At 47.8% G+C, this 16,895-nt stretch overlaps 1 protein-coding gene and 1 long non-coding RNA gene across 3 annotated transcripts; one reads left to right on the top strand and one right to left on the bottom strand.

Moving 5' to 3' along the window:
• The first annotated feature begins 1,468 nt into the window (after positions 1-1,468).
• Positions 1,469-15,218, top strand: LOC135816178 (retinoic acid receptor RXR-beta-A-like). 2 transcript variants are annotated; one of them, XM_065329576.1, is made up of 6 exons: positions 1,469-1,715; positions 3,383-3,441; positions 5,240-5,919; positions 8,629-9,206; positions 10,164-10,404; positions 13,135-15,218. In XM_065329576.1, exons 2-6 carry the CDS (start codon positions 3,422-3,424, stop codon positions 13,374-13,376), a joined length of 1,761 nt encoding a protein of 586 aa, XP_065185648.1. In that variant the 5' UTR covers positions 1,469-1,715; positions 3,383-3,421; the 3' UTR covers positions 13,377-15,218. The 2 variants fall into 2 exon arrangements, with proteins under 2 accessions (XP_065185648.1, XP_065185647.1); XM_065329575.1 differs by having other exon boundaries at positions 1,471-1,715; positions 8,620-9,206.
• LOC135816181 (uncharacterized) lies at positions 11,728-16,893 on the bottom strand. The gene is made up of 3 exons (XR_010553357.1): positions 16,779-16,893; positions 16,103-16,247; positions 11,728-11,840 (listed from the first exon to the last, which is right to left on the bottom strand). It is a non-coding gene; the product is annotated as an uncharacterized LOC135816181 (long non-coding RNA).
• Positions 16,894-16,895: the final 2 nt, after the last annotated feature.

Raw genomic sequence — 16,895 nt, 5'->3', positions numbered from 1 at the left:
TGACCGGCGAGCAGCTCTCACCTTGAAAACTTCTGTAAATAGCGACAAGGTGGCGGAGCTGATGCAGTTTCAGGACCGATTGCGGATCGGAGATAGAAGACAACGTCGTCACCAAGCGCTGCATCCTGTCATTTGGCTAGCCATGGCTGCTTCTGAGGTCGATATCTGGATTAGGGTCGCGTGTGTACATAGTCTAGTCTGTACATTTTAATTGCATGCACTATAAAAAAAACATGTTGCGGTCGGGTGAAAAAAGACGGTCGGTCGGGTGACCCGAAACAACGAATTAAGGAGGCTCCCACCTACATGTAAACTAAGGCTAAAGAAGTAAAAAATAAAAGATTCATGAACACTCTGTTTTTTTAATGCATAGAATGGTGGAGTGATGTCTCTTCTTCAATTGGGTATAGTATTTAGGTAGGGTCACCAGGCATATAAGAGGTATTCTGGTGTATTTAGTGAGTGTACAATTTCTTGATTTTCGGCAAAAAAATGGTAAAAAAATTTGGTTTTTGACCCAAAGAAGCCTCCTGGAAGGAGGATATTAATTAAGCATTTTCTTCATCATATGTTTAAGAACCACATTTGGACGTATCTTGGCTACACAAGATAGACGGTGTCTTGGTTTTGCCCTTGGCGAGCCACTTTTTCGAAATTACGGGTACCGAAATTTCCATTGGGTGCTAAATTGTGAAATGGTTCAGCCTGCAACATTTTGTCCATGGACATATTGATTTTTGTGGCTTTCTGTGATCCTTGAGCCCCAAGGAAACCGATAATGGACAGTTTTTATGGTGTCACCAATTTTTGATTGCGATGCATCGATATCGATGACACGAAAATGCAACTACATGTATGCTGTATGTGTGGATATTATGCGTGTGCATGACTGCATGTGCATGACTGCATGTGCATAATGGAAATGCGTACAAAAAATCTGGCGAGACCTATCATCAAGTGCAAGAGGCCCTAGACGGTAGACCCCCCTAGTAGGCTAGTCTAGCCGGGGGCCTAGTCCATATCATAAACTGTTTATGCACTCTTGCTATCATGCTGCTAATCAGGGAGTCGTAAAATATTTTACGACTCCCTGCTGCTAATGTGTGAGTAGATTGGGCCTGGGCCCATGGCCCAGGCTGGGGTCTAGATCTACGTAGACCCGGCCCCGCGCTCTTGGGTACGGGAAAGAAGTGTCGTACCGCGCATGTCGCACCTGCTCTGTACATGTAGTACATAGTTCTGCCTTGCGATCCCTTCGACTAGCGTCATGTCAGCGAGCAGGTAGGCCACGTAGGATCTGTACGTACGACTCGTACTCGTAGATCTACTCGTACTTTTTAAAACTACTTTCTGCCTTTTTATTTTGAGTGATTTTTCGGATGCAGCTAGCCACCATGTACTCGTACAGCGCCGACAGAGCTCAGTAGAGCTGTACTGAGCTCACGAGTCACGAGCCGTACCTACCCAGTCGGTACGCGGTTGGTCTGCGTATCGGGGCTCGTAGACAGACATCTGATTTTGGTGCAGGACTAGAAAAAAGAGTGGCCACAAGGAGAAGGTGCGTTTCAGGGTTTTTGTAACTGTTGTAGTCTGGCAGCCCCACTTGTCCTCTGGACCTTCTTCGTTCACCTTTGTCACTGGACAAACTAAGGGCTCCTCATTGTTGGTGCAAGCCAAAGTTCATTCTTGATGCGGATGAACTTGTTTTGTTGAAGGTTAGTTCTTTTTCTTCTCGTGGCCTCATTTACACCCAATTTTTCACCTCGTGTTTTGACGAACTTAGTACAAGTTGGGTGCATGGGTGCAAAGACGTGCGCATGTGTCCCCTTCATCCCGTTGTTGGAAAGGTGAAACATCATTTTATCGTAAAATCAGATAGGTATAGATGTAAACTGCTGGTGCATGTCCTTTCTCATTGACCTATTCTCGATGGCCTACCTCTAAACCATCCACATGTAACGCCGGCCTTTTCTCGTATCACGTGTAATAAATTCCTCCGTCACTCTTTATGCATTCCTCTTCACAAACCTGCTTGCGTATGGCTTCTCGTAACATGTCCTACTGATCGTGCTCATACATCAACCGAATTTCCTGCATTATTGATTGTAAACATACATTGGCAATAGGATCGATCGTCGTCTGATCTCGTCGTAGAGAGGAAGATGAAAATAATGATTTTGTGTTCCGACTGCATTGAGCTCACGATATCCCGATTCGCGAAAGAAAATAAACAATATTATTAGTTTGAGGAAGATGCATATGGGAAAAGTCTGAAGAAAAAATTGACTGTCACCACCAGGACTTGAACCAGGGACCCTTGCCTATGGCCTGCAATGCTCTACCACACATCATATCGAGTAGTCGTCATCCAAGCAGCGACCGTTCAACATTTTTTTCTTCAGAAACTCACACTTCCTGTGAATCCACACAGTTGGCCAATTGGGTGGGACGCAGCCCTCACTATAACCCACACACTTCACGCACAAACTAGCACGTGGGGAGCCCCAAGTCTTAGTATTCATTTATAAATTATAGTTTGAGGGAAACTATAATAATTTTCACCAACAGTTTTATGCACTGAAGTGCATTGACGATTTCAAGATTGATTCGTAAAAGATCAAGTACCGTATTTTCTGGAGTATAAGCCACACTTTGAACACTCGAAATTCACCCAAAAAAAGGGGGGCGGTGCGGCTTGTATGCTCCGATGATCAAATTAATGCTGATAAACAGGATAGATGTTCCATTTCGTGGCAAAAGGGGGGGGGGGGGGTGCGGCTCATACTTTGAAAAATACGGTATTATACTGTATTGACGGCACCTTACTATCAAGGCATCAGCACTCATTCTCTATGCGCTGCAGCCACAAGTAACTCACAAGTAACTCGATTTCTCTGGCCTTATATGCACTTCCGAAAGGTGACGGCAAGAGTACATAACCCCCCCCCCCCCAGAGTGTGCAACGCCGATCCAGCTCTGTGTAGGGTCTTGGTCGAGCGGAATCGGATCTTCTGATGTCATGCGTACACTTCACACCAGCGCAAGGCCGGTCTCGAGGCAGGGCACCATTGTTTTTGATCCAAGAGTACCCGCGACTCCCCGGGTTCCCCTCAGATGTGTACGGTATTATGACGCAAAGATCCGATTCCGCTCGACCAAGACCCTATGCAGAGCTGGATCAGGTGTTGCACACTCTGGGGGGTTATGTAGTTATGTACTCTTGGTGACGGTGTACGAGAACTATTTGTGCTATACTAACTCGGGAGCAGGCCATTCTGAAGTGATGCTATGCTTGGCTGACTGTTACAAACGGTTCTTCCGTGTGTGTGTGTGTGTGTGTGTGTGCATGTGTATTCTATTCTTGCTTGCTTGCTCATTGCAGCTCTTGCAGTTTGACACAGGAAGTTAGTTGACGTGTTAAATGCAAGGTGCTATGCAAAGGTGAGTCACGTTTTCTCCAAGACTATTTTTCTGTGGGGGGGGGGGGGTTGGGGGGAGGGGGAGAGAGAGGGAGAGAGGGAGAGAGAGAGAGAGAGAGAGAGAGAGAGAGAGAGAGAGAGAGAGAGAGAGAGAGAGAGAGAGAGAGAGAGAGAGAGAGAGCGAGGGAGGGAGGGAGAGAGAGAGAGAGAGAGAGAGAGAGAGAGAGAGAGAGAGAGAGAGAGAGAGAGAGAGAGAGACAACGAGAGTATACTGCAGTGGTCTTCATGAGTTTGGGAAAGTGGATTTGTCGTTTTATCTAATGTTCGATTAGTTTTGGATGTTGAGGTGTGCTGATAATCTGCAGTCTTGTGCTGGTGTCACAGTATGTGTGTCATACTGCAGTGTAGTGTGACATCAGTGTTTTACCATATCCTCATACTGTAGAGGCAGAAAATTTCGTCGGTCAATAATTTCGTCCAACTCCAAAGAAAAGGAGTTCGTCCGGTTGAAAATTTCGTCCATGGGTCATAAGAGTGTATAGAAACGCTGGACAAATCGATATTCGTCCTACATTTAATTTAGTCCAAAAGCTCCTTGGACGAAAAAGACGAAATTAAATTCCAGACGAATATTTCTGCTTATACAGTAACTAATATAGTCTTAAACCCACATGCGTGCACTTGCGGCCAACGTATATGTACATGTATATGCACGCGTGTACTCCGCATTGCAATATGCTTGCGAAACGTTGCTCACGCCAGCACACAAAGCAGATAACCTACAGTGCGTTTCAAAAAAATCCTGGCACCACGAGGCCGTCACTTCTCACGTGCCCGCGTGGGCTAACGTGGCTTTGATACTCCGGCATTTAACGGTGAGTCGTGCTATCTCTAACCCTGTATGCCAAATTGTACTTGATCCGCGTCAGCAATATTGTCGCTTATCTCTCAGCTTTGTATGTCGCCAATGCTCACTCAGCAGCCCATTTCATCCCAATTTTGGTTAGTAAGTTAGTTTACTAGTACCTGAATGGTCTAGCTAGATTTCGAATGGATTTCGAGAGCGACGGGTGGGTGATTCTGATTGATACAGCGCCGCATCAAAATGGATTATCTTGTCACACTGCGCAGGCAAGAGCAGCGCGATGCCCAAGAAAGTAATCGGCTACTCGGAATCAGTTCCATTTTGCAAAACGGCCGAGATCGCTTACGTCAGGGATCGCTCGCCAAGCTGAGATCGCAATTCCCTCACCTCCAGCTCAACGCTCGGAGTATCCAGCGCATCGTGGAGATTTGCAAGTACTGTAGCCGTCGTCGTCGTTCAAAAGAGATCTTGCAAAAAACGGCGGCTGATTTGAACCAAACAGGCAGTCGTGTTGCCCACGCGAAGTCCGATAGAGAAGGCGACTGTCACGGTCGACTTCCCTTTAGAAAATAGCCAGGCAGCGGAGAGGAAGAGAGATGAGCTTGCGAAAGCGAGAGTGTCGATCCCGAGCAAAAAATATTTGTCAACAGCGCCGAGAGCAGCAACGAGGAGGACCAAAAAAGTATGAACCCTTCCTTGGACAATAAATTCCTCATGGCCTGTTGTCATTCTGTACCTAAGTCCTTACCTTCCATCATACTAAGTTTTATCATCTCAAGCGCAAGCGTTGATGTCCAAAGTCTAAGTTCGAATAGTCGAAAGATAAGCGACAATATTGCTGACGCGGACCAAGTACGCTCTGGCTCATTTTCGTTTGCTTGTGTGGTAGCAGTGTTCCCTTAGCTTTTGCCAATGAATGTCTAATGTGTGTCTGTGTGTGTTACTAATTTCACAGTGACAGTCAGCGTCAGCCCGGAAGCGTTCACCAAAGTGTTGGTTTACCTACGAGTGGCAATACGACCACATGGGAAACACCCAGCCATGCCTTGTCTGCTTCCTCCACGATGCAGCAACAGCAGCAACAGCAGCAGGCGTCTGATGCACCATATGCAGCTGCAAGCAGTCCAGCTATGTCAATGAGTACAGCCAATAGCTCTCCGCCAACACCTATGTCGCACGGGCCACCGTCCAATGCACCGACCAACGACCAACATGGACAGCAGCATGTTCTCGGTGGCCCGATGATGCATGATACTCCAATGGGTAGTGGTGGTAACAGCTCTATGGATATGCACAATCATCAAGGCTATGATGAGAAAGTGAATGTGAATGCCGCGCAAGTAGCAGGTGTTGGTGGCGATCTGCATGGTCAGCCGTACGATGACAAACTGGCTGGTGATGGCCAGCAATACGCCGGCGACAAGCTATGCCTGGTCTGTGGAGACGACGCACTGGGACGGCACTTTGGCGTCCTTACTTGTGAAGCGTGCAAGTCATTCTTTCGACGAAGTGTGCGACAGTCCGCGCAGTACTTCTGCCGATACAATCGCAACTGTGCTGTGCAGAAGAATAATCGAAATAAATGCCAGTACTGTCGTTACCAGAAGTGTGTTGCTGTGGGCATGCAGATCGATGGTGAGTACAGTGTGCTCGTTAGGCGTAGCAACTTCTGAATGCTCTCTGCATGTGTGTGTGTGTGTGTGTGTGTGTGTGTGTGTGTGTGTGTGTGTGTGTGTGTGTGTGTGTGTGTGTGTGTGTGTGTGTGTGTGTGTGTGTGTGTTTTGTGTGTGATTGGCCATTGTGATTGTCCGTGATAAGGTCAAACACGAATGGGTGGCCGTTACATGACCACTTCTAGGTAAAGTTGGTTTCTACTGTTCACTGTTCATTAATTTGAGTGGCATTATGTGGGGTCAACGGCTGCATAGAGGTTTAATGGCTCAAATAGCCGCGAAAGTGAGGGCTTTGCTGGAACCCTTATTTTCTCAGATACAGCTGAACTGAGCGCGCTGGTATGAGGGGCACCGTGTCGTTTGACTACGGCCATATCTTTACCAGCTAGTCCCATGCTCAACCCAGCCAGTCACTACCGCCATGTTTGTCAGTCTACTGTGAAGAATAGCGCTGCAAACGTGTATTGATCCCTGCACGCAATAGATCCTAGTAGATGTGAAAGTCAGAGCCTTGAGGACTGGAGACTAGCTGTGATTTGGCACTGCCAAGTCCTGTGCTGATTGACTGCAGCAATAGATGTTGGGCTTCTTGGATGCAATATTTACAGGGTCTGTATTCCTGCCTAGGTTGGCAAATGACTCGAACACTGACTTGTCTGGTCTCTTGCAGTGACTGCTGGTCCAGTTTAGTAAGGCTGCATGTGCTCTGATTTTGTCCACACCCTGGTCATTCCTGTGGCTTACATTGATAGCAATGACAGCACCAGGACATAGCCATCCCGCTTCAGAGTGTGCAACTGTCTTCACGCTCTCTATTCACAGCTGCTACGCGTCACGTGACATGGTTCAAAAGGTCGAGTTCAGCAAGTGATGCAAAGTGACACAAGAGAGTTGTACCCAAACCAGGTTCAGCTGCAACTCTCTCTCTCTCTCTCTCTCTCTCTCTCTCTCTCTCTCTCTCTCTCTCTCTCTCTCTCTCTCTCTCTCACTCACTCACTCTCTGGCTAGTATGTGCCAAGGTGCAATGATTTGTCACATGGTGTGAAATCCTGCTGTCATGAACAAGCTGCAGTTGCACGCTCTTGACAGTTATCTGCTCTTGTTGACAGCCATAGTATATTTTGACGGACAACCTCGCATCCTTGTAGTTGCCGCGCTGTGCGCCTGGACAACCGAGTTTTGCATCCTTGTCGTGAATTAGCGGGCTGTGTGTTTCCTGGATTCTTGCTGTGCATCGAAGTGTGTGCGCGCGTGTGAGTGTGTGGGTGTTTAATCCTGACAGACATTATTCTAGTCGTACATGTACACCCATCGGGGCCGAAGATATCATCGTGTTCCGCTCCGCATTTGCCTGTTTTGTTGCTGTCTGGAAACCTGCTTGTGCTTGATGGCGACTTTTCCCAGTGTAGCAGAAAGGTGCCGTTGGTGTGTGTGTGTGTGATCCCAGGTAGCCTAGTTGGTAGGGCGCTGTCCCAGTAAGACCGGGGTGCTGGGTTCGAGTCCCGCTCATGGATCCTTCTTTTGCAACATTGTGGGGCCTGGCAATGGCTCCCAGTCTTCGGTAGCCTAGTTGGTGCGTAATTGTCCCAGTAAGACCAGGGTGCTGGGTTCGAGTTCCGCTCGTGGATCGTTCTTTTCCAATAATAATAAACACAGCTCGCATCTTCCCTGAACCTGTTAGACAGGAGCAGAGTCGACGCATCTGTCAACAGTGTCAAGCCAAGTTAGTCTATCTCCTGCAGCTTGGAGAGCGCTCTCCACGGAGAGATCCGCTGTCTTCAGGTCGTGCCGAATCGTATCTATCCACCGCAATGGCGGACGGCCACGGGTTTTTTTATGTCGTTTGTGTTGATTGATAGCTCCAGTGCTTGGAACGAGGTGGATTCCGGACCCTCTCGCACCACATGGCCAAACCACAGCAGGCTGCGTCGCCGGCATGTGGCACTAACTGGAGATTGTTTTGTTTCTGTGTACTTTTCCAATAGCAGCGCGAAAAAACAATGTTTTCCAGTAACAAAGCATTGTCGCTGTCTTGGAAAACATTGTCCTTATGTTAGCCAAAGACATACTTCAAGTAAAACCAGGGCTGCTTTTGCGCAAAGGAGAGAGAACTTCTCTACTGGTGAAATGGATTTCCGCCGCCTTTTTTTGTTGTTGCATGGTTGCGATAGTAATTTGGCCTCTGGTTTTTGTTGTTTGCAACATATGTACATATCGTACTAATGAATGTGGAAAACTGCTTCTGATGTTGCAACGCCATCAAATTCTATTGCGCTCTCTGTTTTACGGTAAGGGGGTTGCGACCTGCCCTATGCTGTGTTGTTTGTAGTGCGTTACCGCCTGTGTTGTAATGACCGATGCATGCCCAGTACTGCCATCACTGGGCTGAGACTGTTTGCGGGGCTGGAATCCTGATGATTTGAACCCTGATTTTGCCAACAGTTGACCATGTGTACCGTGTAGGAAGTGGCCTCTCCATGCACGTACTTCTTGCAAATTTTCTAGTCTATGGTTTGTCGTCATTATCCCGTGTTCATATTGTCAGGGTTCCAGCTGTGTCTGCAGCAGCATGTGGGGAGAGCGCCACACTGAACGGATATCCCCTCTCCCACCAGAACTGCCATGTACAATTGTTTGTGTGTGTGTGCTTCTGCATCTATAGCTGTTCAAGACGTGCGGACGCCAATCAAGCCTCTTCGTGATGGTGTTCCCGTAGGTGGCCCGATGGGCGGTATGGGGCAGTCACCTCTGACCGGAGCAACGGCTGTCAACCCGCACTACTACTCGCAGCAACCGCCCATGCTTTACCAGAACATGCAGTGGAATCCGACCAGCATGCAACCTGCTAGCATGCAGGCAACGGGCATGCCTCCACCGCAGTCCCCTCAACAGCAGCAGCTGCAGCAACAACAACAGACATCACAGCAAGCAGCGCAAGCAGCACAGCCGCAAGGCGGTGTGATGCCGCAGAGCAGTGCTGTCGTCCAGATGCTGGAACAGCCCACACCTTTGCCTATCCCATCTCCATCGGGCGGCGGCCCTGCTCCACAGCGTATTATTTCCTTGCCCATACTCCTGCAAGCTGAGCGTGCTTGGCCTGGCGAGCAGCCCATACCGCTGGATAACACTATCACTCAAAACTCCGGCAACTTCGACGATGTTATAAAGTCTACTCGTGATCAGCTGTACTTTGCCATCGAGTGGGCCAAAATGGTGCCACCCTTCACGGAGCTGACCATTGAAGATCAGGTATGTGTTGCCAGTCTCAAGCTGCACATTTGTCTGCTGTCGGTGGGGCTCTGCGGTGACAGGTTTGCAGGCTGTCACCACAACTACTGAGAAAAGCTGTTAAAAATTTGATATGTAAATAATAGGGAGGTTTCGCTCTACGGAATTACGTATGAAAATAACGTAGGAACTGCACGTAATTTTCATACGTAAAAATCAGAGCTGTTGGGTTTCGCTCTACGTGATTTCTCCACGACTGCTAAACATGCCTTGTTGCTTTGGAGGCGCGTTAGCTGCATGCGTTCACCGCATGCACCACGAACCGAAACCGCGTTTTCCAATTTTTATTTTGCACGTGGTGTACGGTGTGTGTCCTTGTGTTTCGCGCGGCTTAAAAGTTGCCATGGATAAATCCGGAAAATGCGAAAAATATTTCAAAAATTCCTATGGAGGACCCAACGTAGGAAAGAGCTTTCCTACGGAAATCCATAGAGAGATTCACGTATGAAAGTTGCCCTAGCTCCCCGGCGCGTACGACATACGGATTTCATACGTAATTTGAAGGGCGAAACCTCCCTATTATTAAAAAGCTTTCGTGGAGATAAGAATGATATTATTAATGCAATGAATAGAGTGAGTTACGCACTCAGTACGAACACCATCAGAAAACCTACTGGTCATGTATAATTAGCCCTTTAACGTTTTCGATGCCATCTCATCAGTTGTCGCAGATTGAAGGATCAGATAAGCGTGTACAGTTCGATGACACACATGTCCGGAATTTTGATGGTTCGCTGCCCAATGGAGTTGCGCACTCCTGATGGGTTGGGTACTCTGGATATGCTCCTAGTTCTCAAGCTTTGCAATACCAAACCTGCGTTGTGCTGGTGTGTTTCTGCGTGTACCTTACCGGACCTCTGACTCTGTGCACACGCGTGCTTGTTCTCGCCGGCTGCTTTGCTGTGTTTGGCCATTTAGGTAAGCGTACTGAAGAGCGTTTGGAACGAGCTTCTGACCCTTCGGCTTGCCTTCCGGCCATCTCCTGTTGAAGATGCTCTCCTCCTTGGTACCGGCAAGCTACTCTTCCGTGACAAGGGTGATCCTGAAATGATGCGAATTGTTGGCCGCTTCCTGGATGAGATCGTTACGCCGTGCAAGATGATGAACCTGGAAATGGCTGAGCTGGTGTGCATGAAGGCTCTGGTGCTCTTCAACCCCGGTGAGTTTCTTACACACCACAGCTACAGTGTTATGCCCTTACTGCCTTGTCTTGTTGCTGCAGTTGTGCTTTTAAAGCCCTTTGAGAGCCGATCCATACTGGAATGCATCGTTTACGACGCATTCAAATGCAAAACTTCAACAGATCGTAACTCAGTCGAATCTCGCTCAAATCCAACGATCGAAATATTCAGGTCAAAGAGAAAACTCTCACCTGTCGGTGGACACAATCCGCAAAGCGCTGCGAGCAACGGTTCATGAGATATATCACTCGTAAGTTGAGCCACGATCGTGGCAATTTCAAAAGCGCGCAGTGGGAATTTTGAGCCTTTTCGTCACGCTGATTTACTCAAATTTGCAAGGGTTTCACTTGTGATATTCTCAAGAGTACACAGCGAGAAAAAAAAGGAACTCTCCTGTTCTAGGGAGAGAATGGAACAATTGTGCTGCAGGATCTTGTACACAGCATTGGTAAGAACATTGCACAGGACCGGTGAGGGTCTCATCCCAAATGGGAGTACTTTATCAACATAAAAACACACCATGCCACACCACCATGCCCAGCATGGGCCAATCATCAGGGTGGACCGGAATGTTACGCAACGCGTGCTGGATATCCACTGTAAACATGAGAGAACCCTTTCCCTGATGAATCACATGCCGAACAATGTCGTCCACAGTTATATACATCAGGCTGAAGTGGTCAGCTGGAATACTGTCAATAATGCTGTGGCCTGCAGCGGCAGACGAATGCACAATTAGCCGGTGTCCACCTGACTTGGGGACGACACCAGTACCAGCTGAACGAAATGGAACACAGGGTGGCCTGAGGAACGGACCAGCTGTATGGCCACGGGCACATTCTTTGGCCAAGTGCTCACTCACCGTATCAAGATTGTCATTTGAGTAAACAAGACTAGAGCTGATGAGGGAATAGCGGGGACCAGTACCAATACGAAAGCCATGACGTAGGCCATTGATGTGTGTTGCCCCAAGGGCATAAAGCCTATCTTAGTATCTAGTGGGGGGGTCTCCAAGATCAAGGAGGTGAATGAACATTTATATACTTTCACTATTAACCTACAAGTGCACATGAGCCACTGAGGTACTACAATGTAGTAGCACAAGTAATGTACATTCCGAGTGTGCTGTTCAGTCATGCTGACGAAAAGGTACAGTGTAGTAGTACAAGTAATGTACATGCCGAGTGTGCTGTTCAGTCATGCTGACGAAAAGGTACAGTGTAGCCTGTAGGGGTAGCCTGGGTGTACTCAGTGTTCTGAGCTAGCTGAGAGGTGCCCCGTCTCGCTCGCGGCTCGGATCTTTGTGCAAGTCATCTATTGAGGCAGCGCCGCGGAAAGGGACGAGGTGACGAGAGCCTGTAGCTCAGCGGTCTGCGCGGCAGAGAAAGCCAACCGGGCTCGCCGCGCAGGCATCCTAATACGGGCAGATCACGAAAGAGATAGAAAGAAAATACCAGCCTGACAAGGAGAAACACTTCTTGTCCGCAGGAAAACACACACCAAACTGCATTCAACTATTGTAGTGTAGTGTCGCATATAAAAGCATGACTCGAATACATTGTAGAAGCCGATTTTTCGAGGCGCGCCGTGGCACAGAAGCATGACTCGAATAGAAGTCGCTCTCTGCAAAGTACACGTGCAAGTACATGCGTGGCAGTATACACTGCTCTGTGTAGACTCGTGATGTTGGCGTAGAATCATGTTTGGAATAGAAGCATACTAGTAACTTGAATAGAAGCTTGGGTTGAACTCTGGCTTATACGGCCGTAAGCACCTGCTTTTATACGCGACAATACTTCCGCGCGTATACCGTAAAATACCGTTGATCAACGGTACTTTACGGTAAAAGCAACAGCAGCCGTGAAAAATGCCAATTACAGACCATACTCGATGCACAATAATAATAAACTCTTTCACCGCGGATGACGTACATAATACGTCCTCGTACCTAATTACCTAATTGCTGTCGGCCAATTCTGGTGTGTGGAGTTACTCCTGGCCATTTGGTAGAGTCCCTGCATCCTGTACCAGTGGTTCTAGGCGCGAATCCCGCTAGTTTATAATTGTAGTGTGTCTCTTTTTTCTCTTTTCGTCTGATTTTTCAGCTGTAATTGCCGACTTTGCCGTGCAAATTGGACAAACTTGTGCGTCCTGTATCGCTTTGTACCTCTTTTTTGGGGAACATATCGATTTTGTCAGTGTGATGTTGGTTGTCTTGGCCTTCATTTCCCAAAAGTTCAACAACCCAGTTGCCTGGAGCATAGAGTTGTGGAGTTGGCCATTGGCCATATTTTCGCATTTTTTCAGAGCCTGGGTATATACCCCTGCAGCAGTGAAAGGGTTAATGCCTTAATGGCATGCATGATGAGACCATCACTGTGCATGTGCCCGCTTCGGCTAACTTGCTCTGACTCTCAACGCGGCGGCATGTATGTTATTCATATAATGCATAGAGCTAGAGATGTAGCCGACCTGGGACCTTGCTACCACTCAGGAGCTGACTCCGGGCCTTTTCCCTCAGGTACTCCACCCGGCTGCCTTGGATCCTGCTATGCACACCTGTCCCAACGGGGGTGACCGACCCTCGCTCCATGTCTAGTTTCTCCTATTTCCTGTTATGCTGTACAACGGTATGTGTGAAGTACTGATGTTCTGATGCTCGTGCCATTTGCTTCTGTCCCCGTGCTTGTGTGCTGTGCTCTTGACAGACTGTCCCAAGATCCTTCAGAGAACTCGCGTTGAGCGCATTCAAGAACAATGCATGGAGATGCTTGGAGAGTACTGTCGCGCAAGATTTCCAACTCAGAAACTGCGCTTCTCCAAGATCCTTTTGCGCTTGTCTGCTGTCCGTTCAATCACGACGGAGACGCGTGACTACCTGGTGCAGCGCAAGTCCCAAGGGAACATCAACATTGACAGTTTTGTGCTAGAGATGCTTGGTGATACGTAGGAGCTAGCCGCTGCTCGTTTCGCTGACCTCATCTTCATGGTTGTGAGGTATCATGCTGTGTAATCTACTAGACTGTCTGCCTTCCATCGGTCATGCCATTGTGATGTCATTGTGCGTCGGGCCCTCTGCGGGCTCCTTGACGCTGTTTTTTCCGTTGTCTTGTTGCTATCAACGCCATTGTCACCTTCTGCAGGTATAATTCATGCAGAATGTGTGTGTGTTTGTTCTCCTGCTCCAGTGCTCTTTATCCACGCGCAGCCATACATACAGCCATACATACAGCCATACATCCATGCAGATGCTGCTCTGCTAGGTGCCACTTCACAGGGCTCAATGTGTCTCCTGTGCTATTATACACACATCCGATGTCCTTTGCAAATGTGTTGGCATTCGTATAACAGGTGTCCTCCTTGAGCCAGGCTTGTTGATATCCTGCCATGCGCACGCCTCTTTCTGCACGCCTAGCAGACTGGCAGGCTTGACTCTCATGACAGCCTTTTTTTCAGCTCTTGAGTTTGTGTATGTCTCTTTTTGTCTGACTTTTAAAAATACTCCAGCCCAATGCGCCCCTAATGGCAGCTGTGGCGAACGCATTCTTTTATGTATAGGTTTGTCTTATCCAATATCCAATACCCCATGTTATCATTTAGATTTCTCTCTCTTTCCCTCCCTCTCTCTCTTCCTCTTTCTCTCTCCCCCTGCCGGGACAGTGTGCATGCTAATGTGTTCTTTCCTTTTCCTGTCGACACCGCAGACTGCGGCAGAGTGCTCCTGCCCGCTGCGCGTGCTCTTTAGCATTGCTGGCGGCATGCCATACTAGCTGGCCTGCCCTGGTGTCCTGCTGTGCAGCCGTGGCCGTTGACATGACTGTTTGCTTTGCATTAACACGTAACCTTCCAGTATTTCTGCTTCGCCAATCAGCTGCGCTCAAACTCTGTGTTTGCTGTCTTGTGCGCCGATCATCCGGTTCATGGTGCTGTCTACTTGGCTGAGTAATTCTCATTGTGCTGTCAGCATTTCACAGCTTTACTGGATTTACAAATTGCAATTACATCAGATTCTGCTCTTGCTTGGTATAGGCACCCCACACATGGTTGAGGTGTGTCGTGTTGTGTATTGCTTTCTCGCTGCCACCGCCACTGTCTTTACTAGTCCGACAACAGGTAGCAGCAACATGTCCGCTGGTCGCTGGCGTCATCATTTGTCATCTTCGCTCTGATTTGTCATTGCACTATTTTGTCAGTTTCACACACACACACACACACACACACACACACACACACACACACGTGTTTGTGTAAAAAAATTCTGCTCTAATCTTCACCGTTTCTTTCCTCCCCCCTCGTTCTGCCTCTCTTCTGTCATCGTTGTTTTTCTCTGCTCTTCTGTATGGTTCAGCTTACCCCAGTCTCTAACCTTATCCTCATAGCCAACTCCCAGTGTGTGTGTGTGTGTGGTATGTGTGGTATGTGTGGTGTGTGTAGCTGTGAGCATGTCCTGTATAGTCCCAACTCTTCCAGTACTAGTAGTAATCACTCCAGATGAAATACTGCGAAGTACATTCACTCTCCGTAGTCCTTGCCCATCCGTTTTCTACTCCTCTCCTGTACTTCAACTGCTTCCTCTCTGCTGTTTGTCTCTTGTTGGCGATGCGCTTTGAGGCAGCATCAGCTTACCTTCCGCTTCATCCTGTAATAATGCCGATGCTCGGCATATCCACTCGCATGTGAACTTGACAATCCTGTGTGTGTGCGTGTGCGTGTTTTCAATTTTTTGTTTTATTGTTCACCCTGAGAACGGGACATGGCGGAGAATGTGGCGAAGTTAAAATGCGTTAGAGAGTATGGTGTGATTTTTTTAGACTAAGTGTGTGTGTGTGTGTGTGTGTGTGTGTGTGTGGAGTCCAGGCGAAGATGGGGGATACTACAATTTGTAGAGTTGTTGTCCACTGGCGTACAGTTTCATGCAAGTGCACAAAGCTGTCGTACAACCTCGTGGACGGGCACGACTTTGTAGTACATTTTCAACATCATGATTGTGCTATTTTCTTGTACATTCCCATGCAAGAATTCCCATGGATAACGCGGGTTTTATGCAAAATTTCTCGAAAACACAGATGAAAGCCAAGAACATGGAAAAGTACGCGTCCGCGGTATCCTGTGGGGACAGATCATCGGCTCAGACATGATTGTACATCACGGTACTCAGTAATGTAGTCATGTAGCAGCCACTCAGACCACTATACACAGTATACTGTACAGTACCCCACTGGCACTGTCTGATCCTCTCTACTACCCTAGTATTCCATTTCTCCACCACCCCCATAGAATATGTACATGTAGATCATCACAGGCATCTTGGTGTCCTTCTTGATGCTAATCTTTCCAGAAATCACCATGTTACCCACATATGCAAGACGACTAGCCAGGCCATAGGCATAATATACTCACACCGCGCCCATCTTCCTGAAAGCTGTCGTGCACTTCTTTTTTATAATGCATAATACATTGTGTGACCAGACCTCTCCTGGAAAGACGACGAATCCTGATGTGCTAATTAATTGCACCTAAATTTAGCATTACACCTACAAGGAGCTAGAGTATGCACTGTATATGAAGGGTGGGCTGGTCACCTGACACCGACATTTTAGTACACCTAAAATTACATGTTATAATTATATACCGTGGCAGTGTGTTATAGTGAGAGTCGTTATAGCAAGGTCAGACCTGTAGCTTGATCAGTCCACGATGATTCCACCCAGCCTAGTACATGGTACATGTAGGAAGGATGAACACCCCGGCACGGCGGGGCAGGAGGTTTAGTTTGCGTCAAGACTCCAGAGTACATCTCGATGTCGTCACCATGATCAAGCTGTATGTGCAAAACGATGTGCATATAATACAGTCAACTTGGCTAATAACGACTGCGCATGCGGATATAAACGACAGAATGTCCATGCCCAGAGCAAAGTCCCATCCAACTGTAATACATACAATGAGACTTCGGGTATAACGACACTTCGCGAATAAGGACACTTTTCTGATGCCCTAGCCCTACCGAGTGTCGTTATACGCAAAGTTGAGTGTACCGGTATCAACAGTACATGTACATAATCCCCCAAGACTAAGAGTAAGAGTGAAGTTACTAAGACTACATATAGGCGGGTTAGGTACTCTTGGGGGGGGGGGGGGGTATGTGCGTGCGTGCGTGCGTGTGTGTGTGTGTGTGTGTGTGTAGCGATCACCAGATACACTGCGCTGACCTGTCGAGGATCCGAGTTGTTGTTAGAGCCTTATAAATATAAGTGTCTTGAACCATGTGAACTGAGTACACTACTAGGAGTGAGATCAACAGACAACTTTTGGATAGCAGCCTGACTGGGAAAAACAACAAATACTTTACCGTGACTAGCAGCTAGCATTTAGCGGTTGAACTCGCTGATTCACCTTGGCCACGGCCCCAGCAGCTAGCTAGAAATACATGACATTGAATTTGTACTGAGCTGAACAGGCTGGAGAC

This window comes from Sycon ciliatum, chromosome 4, assembly GCF_964019385.1.
Source record: "Sycon ciliatum chromosome 4, ocSycCili1.1, whole genome shotgun sequence".
NCBI lineage: Eukaryota > Metazoa > Porifera > Calcarea > Leucosolenida > Sycettidae > Sycon > Sycon ciliatum.
Note: the sequence above shows the minus strand (reverse complement) of the source record. Positions and strands in the feature narration are given on the sequence as shown.